This window comes from Trifolium pratense, linkage group LG3, assembly GCF_020283565.1.
Source record: "Trifolium pratense cultivar HEN17-A07 linkage group LG3, ARS_RC_1.1, whole genome shotgun sequence".
Taxonomy (NCBI): domain Eukaryota; kingdom Viridiplantae; phylum Streptophyta; class Magnoliopsida; order Fabales; family Fabaceae; genus Trifolium; species Trifolium pratense.
In genome coordinates, this window is record NC_060061.1 from 11,448,056 (window position 1) to 11,472,523 (window position 24,468).

General features: G+C 30.7%; 5 protein-coding genes and 1 long non-coding RNA gene across 12 annotated transcripts; 4 read left to right on the forward strand and 2 right to left on the reverse strand.

The window, feature by feature from the left end:
* The first annotated feature begins 1,236 nt into the window (after positions 1-1,236).
* On the forward strand, positions 1,237-14,570 carry LOC123914257 (MADS-box transcription factor 1-like). Of its 5 annotated transcripts, XM_045965347.1 has the most exons (9): positions 1,418-1,675; positions 4,254-4,332; positions 4,901-4,968; positions 5,075-5,174; positions 5,254-5,295; positions 5,392-5,433; positions 5,538-5,687; positions 6,474-6,555; positions 14,342-14,570. In XM_045965347.1, exons 1-8 carry the CDS (start codon positions 1,491-1,493, stop codon positions 6,522-6,524), a joined length of 717 nt encoding a protein of 238 aa, XP_045821303.1. In that variant the 5' UTR covers positions 1,418-1,490; the 3' UTR covers positions 6,525-6,555; positions 14,342-14,570. The 5 variants fall into 5 exon arrangements, with proteins under 5 accessions (XP_045821301.1, XP_045821300.1, XP_045821303.1 ...); XM_045965345.1 differs by lacking the exon at positions 14,342-14,570 and having other exon boundaries at positions 1,237-1,675; positions 5,541-5,683; positions 6,474-6,785; XM_045965344.1 differs by lacking the exon at positions 14,342-14,570 and having other exon boundaries at positions 1,245-1,675; positions 5,538-5,683; positions 6,474-6,785.
* On the forward strand, positions 7,267-14,570 carry LOC123914256 (MADS-box transcription factor 1-like). Of its 3 annotated transcripts, none has more exons than XM_045965341.1 (9): positions 7,267-7,527; positions 10,977-11,055; positions 11,624-11,691; positions 11,796-11,895; positions 11,990-12,031; positions 12,130-12,171; positions 12,279-12,424; positions 13,998-14,042; positions 14,305-14,570. In XM_045965341.1, the coding sequence occupies exons 1-9, from the start codon at positions 7,343-7,345 to the stop codon at positions 14,333-14,335; spliced, it is 738 nt and encodes a 245-aa protein (XP_045821297.1). In that variant the 5' UTR covers positions 7,267-7,342; the 3' UTR covers positions 14,336-14,570. The 3 variants fall into 3 exon arrangements, with proteins under 3 accessions (XP_045821297.1, XP_045821299.1, XP_045821298.1); XM_045965343.1 differs by having other exon boundaries at positions 14,030-14,042; XM_045965342.1 differs by having other exon boundaries at positions 12,282-12,424.
* A 2,394-nt stretch (positions 14,571-16,964) lies between these two features.
* On the forward strand, positions 16,965-19,957 carry LOC123914258. Its single transcript, XM_045965349.1, has 2 exons — positions 16,965-17,706; positions 19,461-19,957. Exons 1-2 carry the CDS (start codon positions 17,316-17,318, stop codon positions 19,472-19,474), a joined length of 405 nt encoding a protein of 134 aa, XP_045821305.1. The 5' UTR covers positions 16,965-17,315; the 3' UTR covers positions 19,475-19,957.
* Positions 19,764-20,120, reverse strand: LOC123914262. Its single transcript, XR_006811785.1, has 2 exons — positions 19,865-20,120; positions 19,764-19,806 (listed from the first exon to the last, which is right to left on the reverse strand). It is a non-coding gene; the product is annotated as an uncharacterized LOC123914262 (long non-coding RNA).
* Positions 20,121-22,362: 2,242 nt separating this feature from the next.
* LOC123914260 lies at positions 22,363-22,816 on the reverse strand. The gene has a single exon (XM_045965350.1). The coding sequence runs from the start codon at positions 22,725-22,727 to the stop codon at positions 22,515-22,517; it is 213 nt and encodes a 70-aa protein (XP_045821306.1). The 5' UTR covers positions 22,728-22,816; the 3' UTR covers positions 22,363-22,514.
* A 685-nt stretch (positions 22,817-23,501) lies between these two features.
* Positions 23,502-23,950, forward strand: LOC123914261. Its single transcript, XM_045965351.1, has one exon. The coding sequence runs from the start codon at positions 23,611-23,613 to the stop codon at positions 23,818-23,820; it is 210 nt and encodes a 69-aa protein (XP_045821307.1). The 5' UTR covers positions 23,502-23,610; the 3' UTR covers positions 23,821-23,950.
* Positions 23,951-24,468: the final 518 nt, after the last annotated feature.

Genomic DNA, 24,468 nt, shown 5'->3' on the forward strand with positions numbered 1-24,468 from the left:
TGAAACAAGCTTATAAGCTCATATAATAAGCTATAAGCTAGCTTATTTGTGTTACCAAACAGAGCCTTTATAGCTTATTCTATGAGCTTATAAGCTTGTTTCAAAATATTAAAGGTGTTTGGTAACAAACTTTTTTTACTAGCTTATAGCTTTTTTCCATATGCTATTTCAAGTAGTGTTTGAGCTTATAGCTTATAGCTTTTTACGCTTTATTCCATTTTTACCCTTTAATTTAATAACTACTCACTCTAAAAAATAAACTACCCACTATCAATTATGTCATTTTATATTTATTAACCACTTCAAAAGCTAATTTTACCAAACACTTTAATTTCAATTAGCCAGCTTTTCAGTTATCAGCTATAAGCTAGCTTTTCAGCTATCAGCTAGCTTATAGCTTATTTTTACCAAACAGACCCAAAATATATCACCATTTTCATGTTAAAAATCTCTTAAAGTAATTCAAAATTGAATGTTTTTAAAACGAAGAGACCAATTTCATAAGTAAATGAAAAGGCTCTTAAAGTGATCAAATCGGTAAAAAAAATAGGGGATAATTGATAAGTTAGTCTATAGCGGATGAATTTATAGCGAATAACTTATAAGTTAGCTTTCAACTTATAGCGAATAAGCTATATCTGATTGAATTTGTAGTGTTTAGTAAAATTAGCGGTTGAACTAGCTTATGAGCTTGTTTGACCAAACTTTTTTTTAGAGTTTATACAAACAGTTTATGCAATTTTTATATATTATAAGTTTGTTAAGTTAGTTTATGATAAAATAGCTTATAAAATTACAATTTTCACTAGTGTGAACTTATAAAATAACATAAAAACTAATTTATATTGCATAAACTGTTTGCATAAACTTAAAAAAAAGATGGACCAAACGAACCCTATAAATATAAAATGCCTAAAAAATTATTACCAAATAGAGCTAAAATCGTCACTAGACCTTTCTTCTATTGAATTTGGTGGCTTTTTCATTTTTACCCCCATATTCACCCCATCCCCATCCAATCCCAAGTTTTGATAATCAAAACTAAACTAAATTAATAATTGATAATCATCCAAATTACATCGATAAATTTTACTCTCATAAAAATAATCTAGTAAATTACTCTCAACTTAAAGAGATTAGGTACTGTTACACTTTACGTGCAGCAGAAAATTTTGTTACCCACTCACTCACAATAGAAAACAACGGTTTATATAAATTTTCACAATTTTAAAATTTGATTGGCCGTGTCACTGTCACTAAGTTAGCAGTGTGTTAACCACAACAACACAGCCAGAAAAAGACAGATAGAGAGAGAAATTTAATTTCTTAGTTTTCATTACATACATTAGGGCTTGATAAAGATGGTTTTGCTCATAATCTTAACAAATCATTTATAATAATAATAATCTTATTTTCTTAGTATAAATATAAATCTCATTATAACAGAAGCATAAAAAAGTTTGACAAGTTTATTCCAATTTTGTTGCAATATGGGAAGAGGAAGAGTTGAGTTGAAGAGAATTGAGAACAAAATCAACAGACAAGTTACCTTCGCTAAACGTAGAAACGGGCTTTTGAAAAAAGCTTATGAGCTTTCTGTTCTCTGTGATGCTGAAGTTGCTCTTATCATCTTCTCCAATAGAGGAAAATTGTATGAGTTTTGCAGCAGTTCAAGGTAATTACTTATTAACACTAGAATATGCAACAAACAAAAACCTAAATCCCTAAAACCTAGAAAGAAAACTTGATTACTTTACTTACTCTTTTTTATTTTGAAAACATCTTGTGTGTGATTTCACTCAAAACGATTTTTGCTGTTTTCATATATAGAGAAAGGATATTTTTCATTTTTTAATTTTAATAATATATTATTTTGTGAAAACATGAAAAAGTTGAATTTCAATTTTCACTGTTTGATTTTTATCTATTTCTGTGAATGTCTCGGCGTTTATAGAAGTTTGAGTATTTCTGAAATCATATTCATGTTAGATCTGCAACTGGAAACACTAAATAAACAATTAAATATTAAATAATAAATAAATTTAACTAGAAACACAAGAGAAAAATCACTGTTATATTGTATTTAATCTATTTTTGTGTTTTTTTTATGTATTTTTAATTTTTTATATATTCTGTGTGGCTAAGGCTTTGTTTGTTTTGTTACTTTCTCTTTCTTACCCTCTTTTGGGTCTAAACCCAGACTCTGATTTTACCATTTTTTCGCTTCGCCAGCGTTTGAAACAGATCTGGTTCAAAAGCGTTTCCCAAAAGCAATTTTTAAGTCTAGAGTCAGGTCTCTTTTTTGTGTAAATTAAGTGTTGTGTAAAATCAATTTTTTCTTCCATTTTCAGTTTAAGTAGTTACTTTGCTTTTGCAGCTCAAAATTCAAAATCACTCAAACTATGTAAATTATGACCTACTTCTCTGAACCTAGGGTTTCTTCTCAACTTTTTCAAAATTCTTTATTGTTTTTACTCTGTAGTAGTATATTATTTAATATTATTTTTAATACTATAGTAATATATATATTCCCTTTTTTTTTTAAGCACTAAAACCCTTGAATTTCATGGGGCTTGTCTTGGATCCAAAAATCAAAATCTTTCATAAGTCCAATGAGCAAAATGGTGTCATCAATTTTTAACTTTTTTTTTACACAAATGGTCACATCAATTTATGAGTTGTGAAATCGAAAAATTACGGTGATTTTGCACGACTACAACGTGTTTAATTTTATTTTTTGAGGAAGAGACTACAAAGTGTTGATTTTGTGAGAAATATAGTACTCCATTCACTTTGATTTTGTCGATTCACGACTCATTTAAACGGACCCTTAATATTTTCATTTCATCATGTGTCAAAAGAATAATTTCTTCATCTTGAAAGAAGATTTTTGTTTTTCGATTGATGGATTTATGATAGTGACTTTATGTTAAAAATTAGAATAAGATTTAAGAATAGTCTTTTCTGCAGTCACATTTTCATCAATGGATAATAAGATGAATGACCTCTATCATCTCTTCTGTCAATACAAGTTTTTCAATCACTTCATGACTTGTTGTTTCATATTTTCCTTAGCAAAATACTCTGATCCTTTTAGATCTGGTTGTACAATTTTATTTTTGGTAACATGTTACATGTTTTTTCTCCTGGATTAAGAAGTGACACTCCTCATAAATGGTCTAAATCTAACCACATGCACACAAACATTCCAATGGTTTTTCTTTTTCTTTTCCACATAAGGGTATAGTTGATGTGTATTATTTGCTCTCTTTGGTGGTCATAACAATGTTTCATATTTAGCAATCTCTCTCGTCATGATTCACCAGGTAAAATATGTGTTAATTTTTTACAATTTATTGGTAAAGTTTGTATTTGTTTGTGATGTCATTGTAAATTTTTTAGGACTCCTCATTTTTTGTGTAATATGAAATATTTTCACTGATGAATCTCTATATCTGGTCTAGTGATTGAGGTTGAATTGATGTCATTTGAACTTTGAAGCCTTGTGATTATAGCCCTAAAAATTGATTTCTCAAAAAATAAATAAATAAACTTTTTGCTTACTGATTTCTGTAAAGCCTATAATAGTATACATTATTAATTATATAACTTTTTGTACAGAAAATTGTACAATATTATTTTCCATCAATTCTCACCTGTATATTTGGTTTCACTTTTAGATGAACCAAAATTGATTTTAGAGGTGTAAAATTAATCTTAAGGTGTTTGGATGTGCTAAGCATATGAGTAGAATTGACTTTGCAAGCTAGAATTTGAAGTTTTTGACTCTACAATTGCTTTTTACCCTCAAATTTATTGTTTGGCTCACTCTTACATAATTATATTAGAAAATAAATGTAAATAATAATTTTTTTTAGTTTACAATGAAACTGATGATCGAATCCACGATCTTTAGCATACTACACAAATTCATCACCACTAAACTAAACATAGTGACTTAAATGTAAATATTTACATATAAGTCATTTTCCATCCAAAAAAACAACTTTTGAAAAATATTTGTGCATTTCCTTGTGATTTTGTCTTGCCCTCTTCTTTTTCATTTTTGTCCTTAATTAAATGTTTTGTCATTTTGGACTAAATAATTTGATGTTGGCAATGGAAATTTTTTAATTGTGTTATAATTGAGAGGTTAATTTGTCCTCACTTAATAAAAATATAACCATTAAGCAATAATCTATTTTTCTAAATTTTGTATGTAATATGTAATTTATTTTGTCAATGTTCTGTAGCATGCTCAAAACGCTAGAGAGGTATCAGAAATGTAACTATGGTGCACCTGAGACTAATGTATCTGCAAGAGAAGCCTTGGTAATACTCAATAGCCCTACCTTCTTGATCTTATGCTAATTGTCCTTTTAATTTGTTTTTATTAATAAAATAGTCACTAAAATATAAAAATGATCTTTTTACTTTCAAAAAATGATATACTATTTTTAACATAAAATGTCAATTTTGTCAAAAAGAAACCTAGGAATGTCAAAAAATACAGATGAAACATTTCTTGTGTATTCTCATTCTCTCATATGTCATGCAAGTAATTGCGATCTATTAGCAAGTTGGATCCCCAAATTAGAAAGGTGAAATTTGCTTATAAAGTGTCACAGAAGGAACATAGTCATTAAATTTCGCCTGTTTTTCAACATATATTCTCTATTTCGTTGAAATTTAAAGAGATTCTTCTAAATTTATGCATGGCTGGTGCTACAAGATTTACTGGGACACATAAATTTCAATCAATTTGAGAGTGTGTTAGTGTGTTCATAAGTCATATATAAGATTCTTTGTTTTTGTGTGTGTATTCATGTTCCTTGAGTACTTTTTCTTTGTAAGCAATGCCTTAAGTACTTTTTTTCCTATAATCTGCCTATGAATATAGGAGTTAAGCAGTCAACAGGAATATTTGAAGCTGAAAGCACGTTATGAAGCATTACAACGGTCCCAGAGGTAGTGATTACTGATTATGCTATATTTTTCTTTTATGTCTTTAAATATAGCTTATATAAACAAAGTCACTAATAATGTTTTTGACCTTTATACCTTACCTTGTTAGGAACCTTATGGGAGAAGATCTTGGCCCTCTTAGCAGTAAAGAGCTAGAGACACTTGAAAGGCAGCTAGATTCGTCCTTGAAGCAAATAAGATCAACAAGGGTACTCAGCAACTTTTGAACTTTTGCCAATTACTATATGAAATTCCACAGGAAAAATAATCAATTTGTTTCCTTTGCAGACCCAATTCATGCTGGACCAGCTCTCTGATCTTCAACGCAAGGTATGAGAATGAGAACAATTTTGCTACCTTTTGCCATTCTATGCTATCTTTTTCTAGCAATCTTCTTATACTCACCAATTAATGTTACTTGTGTAGGAACATATGCTAAGTGAGGCTAACAGGTCCCTCAGACAAAGGGTATGCAAAAAACACCTCAACAATCATGCAAAAATATACATGACCAAAAACTTTGATATTTGTGTCCTATTGAAAATCAGTAAGTGACTCTGTTTGTTATTTAGCAGTTGGAAGGGTATCAATTAAATCAACTCCAAATGAATGCTTGTGTTGAAGAAATGAGCTATGGTCGGCATCCACATCCAAGTCAAACTCATCAGGGTGATGGCCTTTATCAACAACTTGAGTGTGAGCCAACATTACAAATTGGGTATGCACTTTTTCTTTACTCAATCATTCATCATGGCTAATCTTTACTCAATCAAACATCATGATGTGCTATTTACACTAAGTAGACACGTTTTATTTCTTAAGATGGATATTTTTTTTGTGTTTATACAAAGTGACAAACACATCTAAAATTTACGCAGAACTATGAAGTTCTAAGTTTAAACTCGGTGAAGATATTTAATTTAACAATATAGGTGTTGTCAATTGAGTTAGGACTTATAGACTAGGAATCTATGATGAGTTTGAATTTTTACTAAAGGAAATTGGGGATATGACATGATACTTAATTCATCTGATATCCAAACAATTTATATATTTTTATAATATTTTTACAATATAAGGTACACCTTCTAGTATAATATATTATATTACTATAAATTTTGTGATAGTTGAATATAAAAGGTATTTTTATTTAACTCATTTATAAATAAAACATTAAAAGAAAAGTAGATTATTTATATTTATTTATTTTTACCAAAAGTTTTTTTTTTTTTTTTTGAAGCAAGATTATTTATATTTTATTTAACTGAAAATTGAGTAATAATAAGTGTCATTAAATATGAACAAATTATAGTAATACTCATGTCAATTTAAATTGAAGTACAGTTTTTTTTTTACTTAGATTAAGCATAAGTCATTTGAAGCAATATAGGCAATATTATTGATAGATAAGGTAGATTTTAATGTAAATTGTTGTTATTTTAATACTAGTATTGATATTGATTTGTTTTATTTTGATTTCAATAAAATGAAATTGTGTTTAAACGCAGTTATCAGGCCGATCCAGGGTCAGTGGTTACAGCAGGCCCAAGCATGAGTAATTACATGGGGGGATGGTTACCATAGTGGGAAGCCCAATAATATCCACACCTCCAGCAAATTTGCGGTTCCAATTTTATTTTAAAAAAAAAATTACTAGAAAAATTAATTTCTTTTGACAAGTAATGAACTACTAAGTAAGTTTCTACTGTGTAGGAACAATGTAAGCAGTTATTTTCTATGTGTGGGCTTTCATAAAACTGCACTTTGTTTCCTTCCCTTTCATAATTAGATTTATCTAAATAATAATATGTTTTCATCAACTTATTTCCCTGAATTTTTATTATTCTGAGACACTAATAATTACTAGACTGATTTGGATTTTTTGTGTGTGTAAAAAAGACTTATTTGGATACTTTGTATAATGAATCACAATTACATGCAATTACTACAAAATTAACAGTAATATGTCAGTAATATTCAAGAACAGTGAAGTTGACGATATTGTAATTTCTTTTTGTTTTATTTGGTTTGATTATTTGGGAATAATGATGTGAATTATAATTAATAAAACAATATTAAGTTGGGGTAATTTTGCAAGTTTTAATTTGTTAGGGACTTTATTGCAATGAAAATTGATAAGAAGATGTATGGTAAGTTTTATGTACTATATAATCCTATGTGGCAGTGGATCAGTCCAACTTATCATTTCATTGGCCATAGTGGCAACTTCTTTAAAGGAGTGAAATTTGTGACTTCATCCTAGAATTTTCCTAAATATAAATCTCATTATAACACTTTACCAAAAAAAAAAAAAAAAAATCTCATTATAACAGAAGCAGAAAAAAGTTTGACAAGTTTATTCCAATTTTGTTGCAATATGGGAAGAGGAAGAGTTGAGTTGAAGAGAATTGAGAACAAAATCAACAGACAAGTTACCTTCGCTAAACGTAGAAACGGGATTTTGAAAAAAGCTTATGAGCTTTCTGTTCTCTGTGATGCTGAAGTTGCTCTTATCATCTTCTCCAATAGAGGAAAATTGTACGAGTTTTGCAGCAGTTCAAGGTAATTACTTATTAACACTAAAATATGCAACAAACAAAAACCTAAATCCCTAAAACCTAGAAAGAAAACTTGATTACTTTACTTACTCTTTTTTATTTTGAAAACATCTTGTGTGTGATTTCACTCAAAACGATTTTTGCTGTTTTCATATATAGAGAAAGGATATTTTTCATTTTTTAATAAGTAATATATTATTTTGTGAAAACATGAAAAAGTTGAATTTCAATTTTCACTGTTTGATTTTTATCTATTTTTGTGAATGTCTCGGCGTTTATAGAAGTTTGAGTATTTCTGAAATCATATTCATGTTAGATCTGCAACTGGAAACACTAAACAATTAAACTAGAAACACAAGAGAAAAATCACTGTTATATTGTATATTTAATCTATTTTTGTGTTTATTTTATGTATTTTTAATTTTTTATATATTCTGTGTGGCTAAGGCTTTGTTTGTTTTGTTACTTTCTCTTTCTTACCCTCTTTTGGGTCTAAACCCAGACTCTGATTTTACCATTTTTTCGCTTTGCCAGCGTTTGAAACAGATCTGGTTCAAAAGCGTTTCCCAAAAGCAATTTTTAAGTCTAGAGTCAGGTCTCTTTTTTGTGTAAATTAAGTGTTGTGTAAAATCAATTTTTTCTTCCATTTTCAGTTTAAGTAGTTACTTTGCTTTTGCAGCTCAAAATTCAAAATCACTCAAACAATGTAAATTATGACCTACTTCTCTGAACCTAGGGTTTCTTCTCAACTTTTTCAAAATTCTTTATTATTTTTACTCTGTAGTAGTATATTATTTAATATTATTTTTAATACTATAGTAATATATATTCCCTTTTTTTTTAAGCACTAAAACCCTTGAATTTCATGGGGCTTGTCTTGGATCCAAAAATCAAAATCTTTCATAAGTCCAATGAGCAAAATGGTGTCATCAATTTTTAACTTTTTTTTTACAAAAATGGTCACATCAATTTATGAGTTGTGAAATCGAAAAATTATGGTGATTTTGTACGACTACAATGTGTTTCATTTTATTTTTTGAGGAAGAGACTACAAAGTGTTGATTTTGTGAGAAATATAGTACTTCATTCACTTTGATTTTGTCGATTCACGGCTCATTTAAACGGACCCTTAATATTTTCATTTCATCATGTGTCAAAAGAATAATTTCTTCATCTTGAAAGAAGATTTTTGTTTTTCGATTGATGGATTTATGCAAGGTTTTAAATTGCGGACCGCATCAGGTGATGCGGCCGCAATATTGCGGATGCGGTAGGCACTGCAACCGCATCGGACCGCAATTGCGGTGTGAACTCAAATCACACGTGATGCCGCAACGCAACCGCAACGCAACAACATTTCACCGCAACACAACAGAGTTTTGACCGCAACGACCGCAACGGTTCTATCCAATATTCCTTTTCGTAAAAATTCAGAGAATCTCACCTTTATTTTTTCCTTTATGTCATTTCATTTTAGAGTTTCTGTCTTCTTATGTCTCAATGAGTTGTCGAGGAGATGACTAGATGTGTTGTTGTGTGAGTTCAATTAGTTGTTTCACCGAATATCAATATTCATCAATTTCAGCTTCCTTTGATCTTTCCTCTTTGCATCACTGTGCTCTGCTGCTCTATGCTAATGTATGTATTATGTAACTCTTCCCTTCCCTTCACTCATATTGTGCTTCGCTATGTGAAGATGAAAATGGGGTAGAAAGTTTGGATCTAGATCAACAAGAAGGTACTGCTACATAAATTCTAAGAACTTAAAATAGGGGAAAGAAGAAGATTTGTGAATCTTGGCTAAGAACATAAATTCTATAACAATTATAAATGTTATATATGTTAATGTTTCTTCCATTGGAGTCAAAGTTATATTATTCATAAACATGATACCATGTCTTAAAAATGAATTAAAATTTATATAGAATTATAAGTAAAACATATATAAGGAATTACAATAATTATAGTATTTTTTCTGTGTTTGTGCGGATAAAAAATTATTTCACGCCGCAACGGCCGCAGTTGCATCGCAGTGTTCGCGTCAGCCGCAATTGCAACACCTGCAACCGCAACCGTATCCACGACCGCAACTGCAATTTAAAACCTTGGATTTATGATAGTGACTTTATGTTAAAAATTGGAATAAGATTTAAGAATAGTCTTTTCTGCAGTCACATTTTCATCAATGGATAATAAGATGAATGACCTCTATCATCTCTTCTGTCAATACAAGTTTTTCAATCACTTCATGACTTGTTTCATATTTTCCTTAGGAAAATACTCTGATCCTTTTAGATCTGTTTGTACAATTTTATTTTTGGTAACATGTTACATGTTTTTTCTCCTGGATTAAGAAGTGACACTCCTCATAAATGGTCTAAATCTAACCACATACACACAAACATTCCAATGGTTTTTCTTTTTCTTTTCCACATAAGGGTATAGTTGATGTGTATTATTTGCTCTCTTTGGTGGTCATAACAATGTTTCATATTTAGCAATCTCTCTCGTCATGATTCACCAGGTAAAATATGTGTTAATTTTTTTACAATTTATTGGTAAAGTTTGTATTTGTTTGTGATGTCATTGTAAATTTTTTAGGACTCCTCATTTTTTGTGTAATATGAAATATTTTCACTGAAGAATCTCTATATCAGGTCTAGAGATTGAGGTTGAATTGATGTCATTTGAACTTTGAAGCCTTGTGATTATAGCCCTAAAAATTGATTTCTCAAAAAAAAAAAAATTAACTTTTTGCTTACTGATTTCTGTAAAGCCTATAATAGTATACATAATATAAATTATATAACTTTTTGTACAGAAAATTGTCCAATATTATTTTCCATCAATTCTCACCTGTATATTTGGTTTCACTTTTAGATGAACCAAAATTGATTTTAGAGGTGTAAAATTAATTTTAAGGTGTTTGGATGTGCTAGGCATATGAGTAGAATTGACTTTGCAAGCTAGAATTTGAAGTTTTTGACTCTACAATTGCTTTTTACCCTCAAATTTATTGTTTGGCTCACTCTTACATAATTATATTAGAAAATAAATGTAAATAATAATTTTTTTTAGTTTACGATGAAACTGATGATCGAATCCACGATCTTTAGCATACTACCCAAATTCATCACCACTAAACTAAACATAGTGACTTAAATGTAAATATTTACATATAAGTCATTTTCCATCCAAAAAAACAACTTTTGAAAAATATTTGTGCATTTCCTTGTGGTTTTGTCTTGCCCTCTTCTTTTTCATTTTTGTCCTTAATTAAATGTTTTGTCATTTTGGTCTAAATAATTTGATGTTGGCAATGGAAATTTTTTAATTGTGTTTTAATTGAGAGGTTAATTTGTCCTCACTTAATAAAAATATAACCATTAAGCAATAATCTATTTTTCTAAATTTTGTATGTAATATGTAATTTATTTTGTCAATGTTCTGCAGCATGCTCAAAACGCTAGAGAGGTATCAGAAATGTAACTATGGTGCACCTGAGACTAATGTATCTGCAAGAGAAGCCTTGGTAATACTCAATAGCCCTACCTTCTTGATCTCATGCTAATTGTCCTTTTAATTTGTTTTTATTAATAAAATAGTCACTAAAATATAAAAATGATCTTTTTACTTTCAAAAAATGATATACTATTTTTAACATAAAATGTCAATTTTGTCAAAAAGAAACCTAGGAATGTCAAAAAATACAGATGACACATTTCTTGTGTATTCTCATTCTCTCATATGTCATGCAAGTAATTGCGATCTATTAGAAAGTTGGATCCCCAAATTAGAAAGGTGAAATTTGCTTATAAAGTGTCACAAAAGGAACATAGTCATTAAATTTCGCCTGTTTTTCAACATATATTCTCTATTTCGTTGAAATTTAAAGAGATTCTTCTAAATTTATGCATGGCTGGTGCTACAAGATTTACTGGGACACATAAATTTCAATCAATTTGAGAGTGTGTTAGTGTGTTCATAAATCATATATAAGATTCTTTGTTTTTGTGTGTGTATTCATGTTCCTTGAGTACTTTTTCTTTGTAAGCAATGCCTTAAGTACTTTTTTTCCTATAATCTGCCTATGAATATAGGAGTTAAGCAGTCAACAGGAATATTTGAAGCTGAAAGCACGTTCTGAAGCATTACAACGGTCCCAGAGGTAGTGATTACTGATTATGCTATATTTTTCTTTTGTCTTTAAATATAGCTTATATAAACAAAGTCACTAAAAATGTTTTTGACCTTTATACCTTACCTTGTTAGGAACCTTATGGGAGAAGATCTTGGCCCTCTTAGCAGTAAAGAGCTAGAGACACTTGAAAGGCAGCTAGATTCGTCCTTGAAGAAAATAAGATCAACAAGGGTACTCAGCAACTTTTGAACTTTTGCCAATTGCCAATTACTATATGAAATTCCACAGGAAAAATAATCAATTTGTAAATTTGTTTCCTTTGCAGACCCAATTCATGCTGGACCAGCTCTCTGATCTTCAACGCAAGGTATATGAGAATGAGAACAATTTTGCTACCTTTTACCATTCTATGCTATCTTTTTCTAGCAATCTTCTTATACTCACCAATTAATGTTACTTGTGTAGGAACATATGCTAAGTGAGGCTAACAGGTCCCTCAGACAAAGGGTATGCAAAAAACACCTCAACAATCATGCAAAAAAATACATGACCAAAAACTTGATATTTGTGTCCTATATATTGAAAATCAGTAAGTGACTCTGTTTGTTATTTAGCAGTTGGAAGGGTATCAATTAAATCAACTCCAAATGAATGCTTGTGTTGAAGAAATGAGCTATGGTCGGCATCCACATCCAAGTCAAACTCATCAGGGTGATGGCCTTTATCAACAACTTGAGTGTGAGCCAACATTACAAATTGGGTATGCACTTTTTCTTTACTCAATCATTCATTATGGCTAATCTTTACTCAATCAAACATCATGATTTTACACTAAGTAGACACGTTTTATTTCTTAAGATGGATTTTTTTTTTTTGTGTTTATACAAAGTGACAAATATATCTAAAATTTACGTAGAACTATGAAGTTCTAAGTTTAAACTCGGTGAAGACATTTAATTTAACAATATGGGTGTTGTCATTTGAGTTAGGACTTATAGACTAGGAATTTATGATGAGTTTGAATTTTTACTAAAGGAAATTGGGGATATGGCATGATACTTAATTCCAAGGTTATCAAAACCGGACCGGACCGGCCGGTCGGACTGGTCGAACCGTGAACCGGTCATGAAAACGGTTCGGTTTTGAGCAAAAAACGGATAGGAAACCGACCGGCAAAAAAACGCGTGAACTAGGGTCGGACCGGGTCGAGCCGGCGAACCGGGCGGACGGTTCAAGCGGTTTTGCAGTTTTTTTTTTAAAAAAAAAATAGGGCAAAACGACGTCGTTTTAATTTTTTTTTAAAAAAAAAAATCTGAAACAAAACAACGACGTCGTAGGAATAGGAAAAGTTTTTGTTTTTCATCTATTTTTCATTTGGTTTGAATTATAAATTTTATTTTATTTTGACTTGTGATATTTTATTTTTTTATTGTGTGAAATTATGAAATATTGAGCAATTATTCATATATATTTATTTATATATTAATTAAAATATATATTTAATTAAAAACGGTTCGACCCCGATTGAACCTGGTCCGACCAATTGAACCTTAAACCGGTGAGCTCGCCGGTTCGATGACCGGTCCGGTTCTGACAATTTATATATTTTTATAATATTTTTACAATATAAGGTACACCTTCTAGTATAATATATTATAGGCTAAATTGCACTTTTAGCCCCCTAAGTTTCAGAAACTTGCAATTTTGGCCCCTTATGTTTCAAAATAGCACTTCTAGATACTTCGTGACGTTTATTCAAAATGATTTTTCACTATACGTAAAAAAAAAAAACCTAATTCCAAATCCAAAAATAGGAAACAATGGAAATTGAAAACTCTTCATGCTTTTTGTTATGTCTTTTTAATTATGTAATGACTTCATATATGTAATGACTTGATTTGTTATGTCATTTTGATTTAGAAAAGTGTCTTGAACTTCCATTTAGAAAAGTGTCTTGAACTTCCATTTTGCAAAAGGGGTAAACATAGGGGGGCCAAAATTGCTATTTTGAAATATAGGAGGTCAAAATTGCAACTTTTTGAAATTTAGGGGGCCAAAAGTGCTATTTTGAAACATAGGGGGTTAAAATTGCAACTTCCTGAAACTTAGGGGGCCAAAAGTGCTATTTTGAAATATAGGGGACCAAAATCGCAACTTTCTGAAACTTAAGGTGCCAAAAGTACAATTTAGCCTATATTATATTACTATAAATTTTGTGTTAGTTGAATATAAAAGGTAGATTTTAATGTAAATTGTTGTTATTTTAATACTTAGTATTGATATTGATTTGATTTATTTTGATTTCAATAAAATGAAATTGTGTTTAAACGCAGTTACCAGGCCGATCCAGGGTCAGTGGTTACAGCAGGCCCAAGCATGAGTAATTAGATGTTTTCTCTTCGGGCCCCCGTGTTTCTTTTATACCCCCCAATATTCCAATTTTGCCCTTGTGAAAAATTCGGTTCGCAGAAACCGAATTTTTTCTGGTGCAAATTCAGAGTAAATTTCGGTTTTTAGAAACCGAAATTTGTTTTCAAGGCAAAAAAAAACTTCGGTTTCTACGAACCGAAGTTTTTTCAAGGGCAAAATTGGAAACTCAGGGGGATAAAAGATTCACGGGGGGTGGGGAGAGAAAACATCGAGTAATTACATGGGGGGATGGTTACCATAGTTGGAGGCCCAATAATATCCACTCCACCAGCAAATTTGTGGTTCCAATTTTATTTTTTAAAAAAATTACTAGAAAAATTAATTTCTTTTGACAAGTAATGAACTACTAAGTAAGTTTCTACTGTGTAGGAACAATGTAAGCAGTTATTTTCTATGTGTGGGCTTTCATAAAACTGCACTTTGTTTCCTTCCCTTTCATAATTAGATTTATCTAAATAATAATATGTTTTCATCAACTTATTTCCCTGAATTTTTATTATTCTGAGACACTAATAATTACTAGACTGATTTGGATTTTTTGTGTGTGTGAAAAAGACTTATTTGGATACTTTGTATAATGAATCACAATTACATGCAATTACTACAAAATTAACAGTAATATGTCATGTAATAATAAATTTTCTAAATCAAATTGTGTTTATAACCCCAAAAATTATCTATTACTACATGTCCACATCACTCCGAACATTGTTTTTATTAACAAAATAACATGGTTTGTGGCTAAACAAAAAACTAATAACATAATAACAATATTATGAGACATGGTTTTGAGTAAACAAAATATTTTTGTGAAGGGCTGATCCATCTTATGCTTATTGACCTTGTATATGAGGGTTTTTTTTTTATTTATTTAGTTGCAAAATATTACTATATTAGTAATTAGAAACATAATTTTCACTCGAGTTAATTGGAGTTGTTGTGCAAAACAAAAATTGTCGAATGCAAAACTAAATAAAACAAAAAACATTTTGTTTTGCACAACAACTTCAATTAACTCGAGTGAAAATCATGAATTCGATCATTGCCCCAACAACACTTATATGAGATGACAGTGATTTTTTTTAACTTAATCAAAGTCCTGAATTTGATCATTGGTTTGGGCATGCAGCAGTGATAAAATTTTAGGGAGGGTTTGTCACCATTTAGGTCAAGATATTTTCCCTATATATGAGAAGGGGTAGGATAATGGACTCCATCAAACCCCGGGAGATTAAGGATAAAAATTATAGCTCGTGTGGAATATATGTTCCTCAAAAGGCATAATAGTCATCTCCACATCGTAACGAGGATATCTCGCCCCAAGCCGTTATTCCTAGGCCTATTATATATAGGCTCTTCTCCATTTCTAAAGGATCACATTTTACATATTCACCTACTCTCAGACTTAGACCTAGAACACTATCTAGCTAAGTGCATACTCCTTCAAATCCTTGCAGGAACAAAAGTATAGTTCGAATTTACAATTTTTCATTTCTCAACACATAATATATATGATTTGTTTTTCCACTAAACTATCTAAAAGAAATCTATATATATTTTTTGAATACAAGAGAGAAAAACTAACATAACAAAAACCAAAAGAAAAAGCTACTCTCTAACAAAAGCAAATTCCAAAGCATCAACAAGGAGGAGGCTAGACAACTCAGCAGGAGGAACTTCAAACTTCACGAGGGGAAACAGAGTTAGCCCCCATCTTGGCCAAAATATAAGCGCACATTGCCCTGTCGAAGCATGTGACCAAAAGCTACAATCCAATCTCTATCCAGCAATTGACGGATGTTAATAATTTCATTCACAAACTTGTGGTAAGGAGAAACACTATTCTTAACAAGAGTAACATATTGCAAGGAGTCTGAGAAGAAAATGACACTCATAAACCCCTTGTCCCGACATAATTTTAACCCATGGAGTAAAGCCATTATCTTTGCATACAGAATACTTGCATGTGTCGCAACACCATAAAAGCCGCCAAAGAAAGTTCCATCACTGTTACGGATAAGCCCACTGAAGCCGACAGATCCACCTGACCCCAAAAGACTCCCATCCACATTCAGACAAATAGTACCCTCAGACGGACATCTTATTATTAATAGTATCCTGAACGTTTGAGTGTGGCAAAATTTTAGTGCTAGTGTTTACCCGACTAAAGATGCTTATAATTGGTTGTTTGTTGCAACCGAACCCGAAAGTGATTGGCAGTGGATCTGACGCTTAAAAAAATCTATATACTATAAATTTGAATAATTAAAATAGATAATAAATCATCTATCTCATACTTGGATAACTTTTTTTACCATCGATATCCAGCTCATTGAACGGTCTAATCTAATTCAAAAATTAGTTCTTGTATCAAATGATTTCAATTTTCTCCTACTACTTGGATAACTTTGGTAATAACATAATTGTTTCCGAGAATGGATCCTCTACAAAAAAAAAATTCTCAATTTTCCTCAATTTTCACATCACAGCCATCAATGAACTTTTGTTCATTTATTTTAAATATAAATATTATCCTACATCTATAATCCAATAGTCTAAAAAACAACATTATTTCCTCAATTTATTTTAGAAATTGAGAGAATCATCTCTCATTGATTCCTACTAACCAAAGTACCAAACCAACCATGGACACCTTGATGATTGCCGTTGACTATTACATAAAACGAAGAGTAAATTTCAATTATTTATAAAACTAAAATGAAAAGAAAAAATAAATTATAAAGTACCAATTATTTATGACCATAAATTAAAATATCCTACCAATCTACTCTATGAAAAAAGAAATACAGTACTAGTAATTAATTAAAAAACTGAAGAAGATAAGAGCCATAACATAACATAAGGTCCACGTCATGAGATCCCATTCCTATCTATCTATCTCAATCTTTCATGTCAATTCTTGCTTGGTAGGTGCTTTTATTTATTTTCACAATAAATAAAAGTACCTCCCTCATCTTCAAAAACCAATTATCCATTCCTCACGTAACCCAGTTTTTCTTTTCTTCAAACCAAACAAACCCTTCTAATCAAAGTTTTCCTCAAAACGTCGTCGTCAACCATTTCAATTTTCAAAATAATCAAAAAGCGTGTAAATCTATTCCCCTTTCAAATTCAAATATTCATTCATACATATTCTTTAATTTTAATTTTCTTGCAGATAATATAATTTTCCATTTTTTTCCCCTCTGATTTTCGAAAAAATGATGAGAGGAAATCAAAATCAAAATCAAAATCAAGATCAACAATCGAAGATTATCTGTGAATTATCATCTCTAGTTTTCAATCTTCTACAATCTCCTTCAACGCAGTTATCTTATTCCGATCGAGCTCCGATCGTTCCGGTACATCCGTCGGCGTTGAGACGTTCGGTGTCGGCGAGTCAAATAACGCCGGCGGGATTTGCGTCGTTTGTTTTAGGAATTTCAATGGCTTTGATGTTGTGTGGATCAGTTACTTTCATAATTGGGTTTATGTTGATGCCATGGGTTCTTGGTTTGGTTATGGTGTTTTATGTTGCTGGTATTGTGTCTTCTCTTTCTGTTTTGGGTCGTTCTATTCTTTGCTTCGCTTCGCCACGTAAGGATTTTCATGGTATGAATCAATAATCAATATTGCTTAAGCTTTAATCATTGATTTTGTTAGAATTTGTTGCAATTTGAAATATTATAAGATCATGTTGTGTGTGATTTTTGATAGACTTTACTTATATCGCGGTTGAACTCTTGAATTAAGAGAGTCTCCTTCCCCTGAGAAACTAGACAGTATATAGTCCTAGAATTTTTTCATATGTTCATATTTAATATTTTAGAGTAGTGTTGTAGTGTATGTTTGTTATCACGGTGAGTATGTCAGAATCACGGTGAGTAGTGCAGTTTTTGCAAAATCACGGTGGATCAGCATGATGCCAAATATAGGCGTAGTGAACTACTTATCTATGGTGGAGTAGTATTAGTGATTCTTTCGAGCAACAAATTTGTTTGACTTTGTGATATCAAAGGTTTTAAATTGTGGTAGTGAAGTGATCTTTGCTAATGAGGATAATTGTAGTTTAATGTGGCTGATGGGGTCACATTTCGGTTGAAGAGATGTCAAAGCCTTTACCTCTTTGTGGCACAAATTGTGGCCGAATATGTGTTTTTAAAAGCCTTGTGGGGAACCAAGATGAAACATGCTACCGGGTAGTTAGAATTTTTCGGCCTTCAGCAGTTATCATTTTCTTTCTCACCTCTGGATAATTTGAGCTTTATCAGGGGCAAAATTGAAAGGAAAACAGATCACTGGTAACTTGTTGTACCAGCACCTTAATTGCCATGTTGAAGTTGAAAATTTCAGATGAAAACCTGAAGTTCCATCAATCGTTACTTATTTACCCTCTTATATTGGGTTATGGATCAAAAAGACCAACAAATGCATAGGATGGAAAGAGCAAATGGGGAAAAGTTCTTGAAGTTATACCCATATACACATTTATCTTCTTTAAAATCAAGATTGGAAGACAAGTATTGCCACATGTGCTAAGGTTGATGTCCTGCATCTATACCACTGAAGGTGTAGAATTTGCAACACCCCTTAGGTATTTAAAAGGGATATTCATATGGTTGAGAATAAGAACTCCATCCTTAACAGGTCTAGGTCCAAACTTCAATTTATATTGAGAGTAAGTTGAGTAAAATTTATGAGAATGAGACAGACTATCGTTTTGATGCTTTTTTGAGTTTTTCAATCAAATATTTTATCTGCGATATTAGTTTTTGTTTTCAAACATTAAGATATAAAATAAAAATATGCAAATGTTCTTTTTAGAGTTAGACATACTTATTGTGAAATGGTTGATGCTTGTGCGTAAATGTTGCTTGAGCTTTTGAAGTTGGCAATTATAGCCTTGCTTGGCCCAGTTGGTTTGTCTCTGATTCAATTTGAAAATTTAACTTCAATAGTCCTTATAGAAGTTTGGCTCAAATAAGATATTGGCATAGTTTTCAGTAAGTTTCAATGTTAAGTTAAATTGTTTGATGACAAGATATGTTTTTCTTTAATCCACCAATTAATTTTTAGTTTAGGTTAGTTTAAGACTATCTAGATCACGATCATCTTGAAGGTGGAAAATTGTAGTGTAGTAGACTACAATATTATACATAATGAAATATTTCTTAAAAGCATATTTGTCTCTTGATCGATCAGGTTGCATTTCGTAAATTCAAATATTTAGCCTTATCTGACTATCCTGAGCTAAAAAATTTGTGGTTACTTCAATAGACCTTAACTATGTGGCTTATATTTGATTGCACCATTCTGTTATGTTGGATGATGAACCTGACATCATTACATGATTTTGACTGTTGCAGAGTGGAAATTGTGATGAAGAGATAAATATGGCGTTGGGCAGTACGATACTGGTTTTCTGCCTGCTCATGCACCCTATAGAACAATGAAGACCACAAAACTTCTCTTATTAGAAGCAGGATTCGTGGACAAGGCGCGTTTATATAAGTTACCATAATTTGTGGGTATGACTTCTCTTTCAATAGAGAATGTGAGATTCTAAAGCATTAAGAATTGAGGAGTCATTGCTGCACAAGCTTCTTTCACCTGTTATCAATTGTTTTATCTTATATCTATTGTAACATCTGTAAATTGTGAATTATAGGTTTTAGAATTCCTTTTTTTTTTCCATTTCCAAACATGTCATATCTACATCACAATATATAGAGAGGCAATGCATGATTTGCCTCAGAGAACATGGATGTACTGGAAGAAACAAATTTCGGATCAGATGGTTATGGTATTTGTAGATGAAGCATCCGAAATTGTTTCATTATAATATGAGATGTTACTATTGTTATAACAGGTATTGACGTGGCTTAAAGTTATGCCTTTTTTAGAATTTTATAGGGTAGGTATGCCACGTTTATTTTCCCTTTCAATTTTCTTAAGAAAAGTTCCCTCTCATTGATTCAAGTATGAAAATGACTTTGTCCACAAATTCTTCCTCAATAAATGCTTATTAAAAAAATATTCAATTAAGGTATTTAGGGGGTGTATTGGATTGGGATTTCATGAGACAATTTTGGCAAAAAAAGTCTTGATGATTTTATGAGATTTTGTTGGACTATATTGATTTTGTGAGATTTTAAAGACTTTTTTACAGAGACTTTTTTACAATCAAGATTTTTAACACATGATTTGAATGGATTTTGAGAGATTTTTTTCAAAAAACTTTTTACAATCAAGATTTCATAATACTTTATATATTAAGAAACTTTTGTATATTAGGCAAATTTTAAAAGAATCAATAAATTTTAATAAAATAAATTATATTTTTTTGGGAATCCAAATTTTTAAACAAAAAAAAAGCCTTACATTTTTTTCACGTATATGTTTCTAATCACAAATAAAAATCATTATCACCATTGATGGGAAAAGAAGCAGATGAAGGTAACGAAAAAAAAAATTGCCGTAAAAAGTTGTATTGAATCAAAAGTTTGTAAAAAAGATGTAGAATTTGTTAAAATATTTTTTTGCAAAAAAACATATTTGATAGAAGAAGAAGAAGAAGAAGAAGAAGAAGAAGAAGAAGAAGAACTGATATAATGATGATGAAAGTAAAAAATCTTGGAGAGTTTGAAAAAGTCTCAAGTCTTTTGGTGAGATTCTTGAACAAGTGAACAAAGAAAAGAAGAAGGAGTGCAGTGATGATGAACTATGAAAAAATAAAGAAAAAAAAATTTGATACAGTGATGATGAAAATAAAAAGTCTTGGAGATTTCAAAAAAGTCTCAAGGCTTTTGGTGAGATTGTTGAAAAAGTCTTTCAAGTGTATTTTCAACTAAAAAGTCTCTCAAAATCCATTCCATAGAAGAATCCATCAAAATCGGTAGACTTTTGAATACCAGTAGACATTTTAAAAGTAGTACCAAATCTCAATTGAATACCAACGGATTTTATTGCCCTGAAAAAAAAATCATGTTTGTCTTAATTGAATACCACAAGATTTATTTAACTTTTGTAAAAGTCTTGATTGAATACCTCAAGATTTTTTTGTCATAAAAAAGTCTTTTAAAATCTCATGAAATCTCAATCCAATACACCCTCCTAAGTATTTTACCCAAAGCCAATCAACATTCTAAATATGCTTTCCCTCTATTTTATTTTTTTTAGACCGGATATCGAACTCAGTCTTGTGAGACTCAAATGGTTGCAAACTCTATTAAAAGTTTTAACATTGTTATATGCTCAAGCCATAGATCAAACTCATGACTTTAGTTAAGCTATAACAAATCTGCGTCATCTAATCTCTCTTGGGTTACTCTTTTCCTCTTATGTTTTTAAATGAATTTCATTTAATTTTTTGACACACATTAACAGCATCTTCAATAGTTATGACATCATCTTTTAAAGACAATCAATTTTATAAGGAATTAACATTTAACACCAAAATGTGTATGAGAGCATCTCCCATAGATATTTTATAAGAACTTGCTTTAAGTTTCATACCCAAGTAGTTCCTACAATACTATGTCATATTTATGTAACTCATACATATTTTATTCCATTGATATAAAATTATGTAACTCTTAAGCAACTCATTTTTATAAACAAAATTATTTAAACCGGACCACTTAAATAAGACATTTGAATCATTTCTTTGTTATTCACACCGTAACATTATAGTTTCTCTGATGATAAGACAAAATTTAAGAGGAATCTATCATTCTATGAAATTTAGTTACATACCCTCATTGGAGATGTTCTAAATCACATAAATATGAAACTTAAAAGTAGATTTCTTACAAAATGATCATTTGAGATGATCCAACAAAACATATTTTGTTAAAAAATTAGATGAAAGAATGTAACGATAGGCTCTAACAAGTTAAAAGTAACCGTCAATAAACAAGTTAAGCGTAGTAAAAAAAATTAATTGTGGATCCAAAACACAATAACAGTCAAATTTTCTTATGATTTTTTAAAACAATCGTAATTTGTTTTCGTTAACTATATTATTAGTGCAAAATATTCTCCAATTTTATTGATGACTAATTTTTGTCGAAAAAACTAACTTGTACACCTTTAGTCAAGACCTCTGCATCTACACAACTCAAATTAACGGCAATGTTAAAGAAATTTGAGTCAAGTTCCACCGGATATAACATGATAAATTACACTCATTTAGAAGTTAGCTAATCAAGCTACTCTTCACTAAAAATCATCAACAAAGAGAAGCACATAAATATACCATAAGTAAGATACATAAAAGAAGAAAGTAACCTATCCTTAGTTACATATTGTAAAATACAACACATAATTTAAACAAGAATATATAATGAAAAAACCAAGGACAGAAAAAGAAAAAAAAAAGAAATTAATAGTGCCACATTGTTAAAGGATGATCTGATTAATTATCCTGAGTAGATATGAACACCAATTGCAAGTAAAAAAATGGTGATAAGTCCAAAGAAGATTATGGTATGGACCAAAATAGATATACCACTAGTTTGCATGCTCCCAAAAGCTACCACCCTTCCTTTTGCTGGGAGCTGGAACAATAGCCCTGGACTTAGTAGCACAAACAGCACCACTGATATCACCACTGGACCCCAATCAGCAGCCATCACTTTGCACAAATTGATGATACCTTTTTTTTTCAACTAAATTATAAGATTAATTCTTGATAGAATAATGCAATGTATTGTGTGAGTGTTTGTAAGCTTGTTAAATAGGAGATTAAAAGGTGATTCTGAACTTTGTGTGTGAGGCAATTGATTGAAGGGAATAGAGGTAAGGAATATATGACAACCCAAAATAGGAGTATCAACAAAGAAACAAATGAAAAGTAGTTTGTGACGGTGTGAGGTGCCTTGTACATTGATGCTAAACTTTAAGATTGAATTTATAAGATTTTTTATTTTTTTTAGATAATGTAATTTTAGAGGATAACTCAAGATACTCAGTATAACTTTTCCTGTTAAAATGATAAATTTGAAGAATTTTTAAAATGAAATAATTTTATAAACTCATTCAACTACTTGAGTTCAATCGGTTGATTTACCTAAACAAGTTTTAAGAATGAGGCATTTCATTACTCCATTCAATTGAAGTTTAAATTGCCTAAATTCTATTAGTATTTTCAATTACACCATTAAAACTCTCTTCTTTTTTTTCCTCCAAGAAGTCTTATACTATATCATTAGAGAGCCTTTATGTGTCTTGAACTTGTACTAAAGTAGTTAATTAATTTGAAACTATTGTGCAAGTTAATAAGCACACCTTGAATTGAATTCCTTGCTTGAAAACCACACAAATGTGGGTGTAAGTGGAAGTAGAAACACCCAATTGCAAATAACAGATGAAGCAAGTTATTCTTAATCCAACTCCTAAATCAAAGCATCAATCACATGCACAACCACAAACTCATCCAATTTATAATCTCATAGAACACAACAACATTTTACTACACAAAAAGACAACATTTGATTGAAGTACTAGAAAACAAACATGTCTGACTGGGGCCCAGTGTTTGTGTCAATTGTGCTGTTTATTTTGTTGACCCCAGGATTGCTGTTTCAGATACCTGGACGGTCAAGATGTGTTGAGTTTGGAAATTTTCAGACAAGTGGTGCTTCAATACTCATTCATTCTCTTCTCTATTTTGGCTTAGTCTGCATTTTCTTCCTTGCTATTAAGATTCACTTATACATTGGCTAATGAATCTTAATTCACTCATGCATGTTTCTGTTGTTAATTAGTTTGTTCAGCTAAGTTGTGTGACACTTTATTTTGTGTTATCCTTGCTGTATTCAGTTTTCCATTGAATGAATGAATGAATCCTAGTACTTCATTATTTTACTTAATCCTTAATTCTTCATTGAGATAACTAAACTTCAATTCAAATATGTTAATTTTGAATTATATTGCAACTTGCAAGCAACATATCGGCAACATATATATTAGGGGATGGAAATTTAACCTAAACCTAATCAGTACTATTTTTATTTATAATAATTGTATAAGTATTAAGAGATCAAATAATGTAACGCTACCCAAGAGCACTAAGATGAGATGCCGCGAGTCTCTTCTAACTTAACCAAGGTTCTGGGTTCAACATCTGGCTTGGACATACAACAATGTTAAAACTCTTAGGATGAGTTTGTCACTCATTTGGATCCCACAAGATTCGAGGGATTAGTCTCTGCAGTTGCGCGCACCGAGAGGATACCCGGTTAAAAAAAAAATTTAACAGATTAAAGTGAAACCTAATAATTAACTTCACTCAACTTATACACACAAGTACTACTCCGTCCCAAAATATAAGCAAAATGAGGTCAACAAAAGTGAATGTATCTAGACTAAATT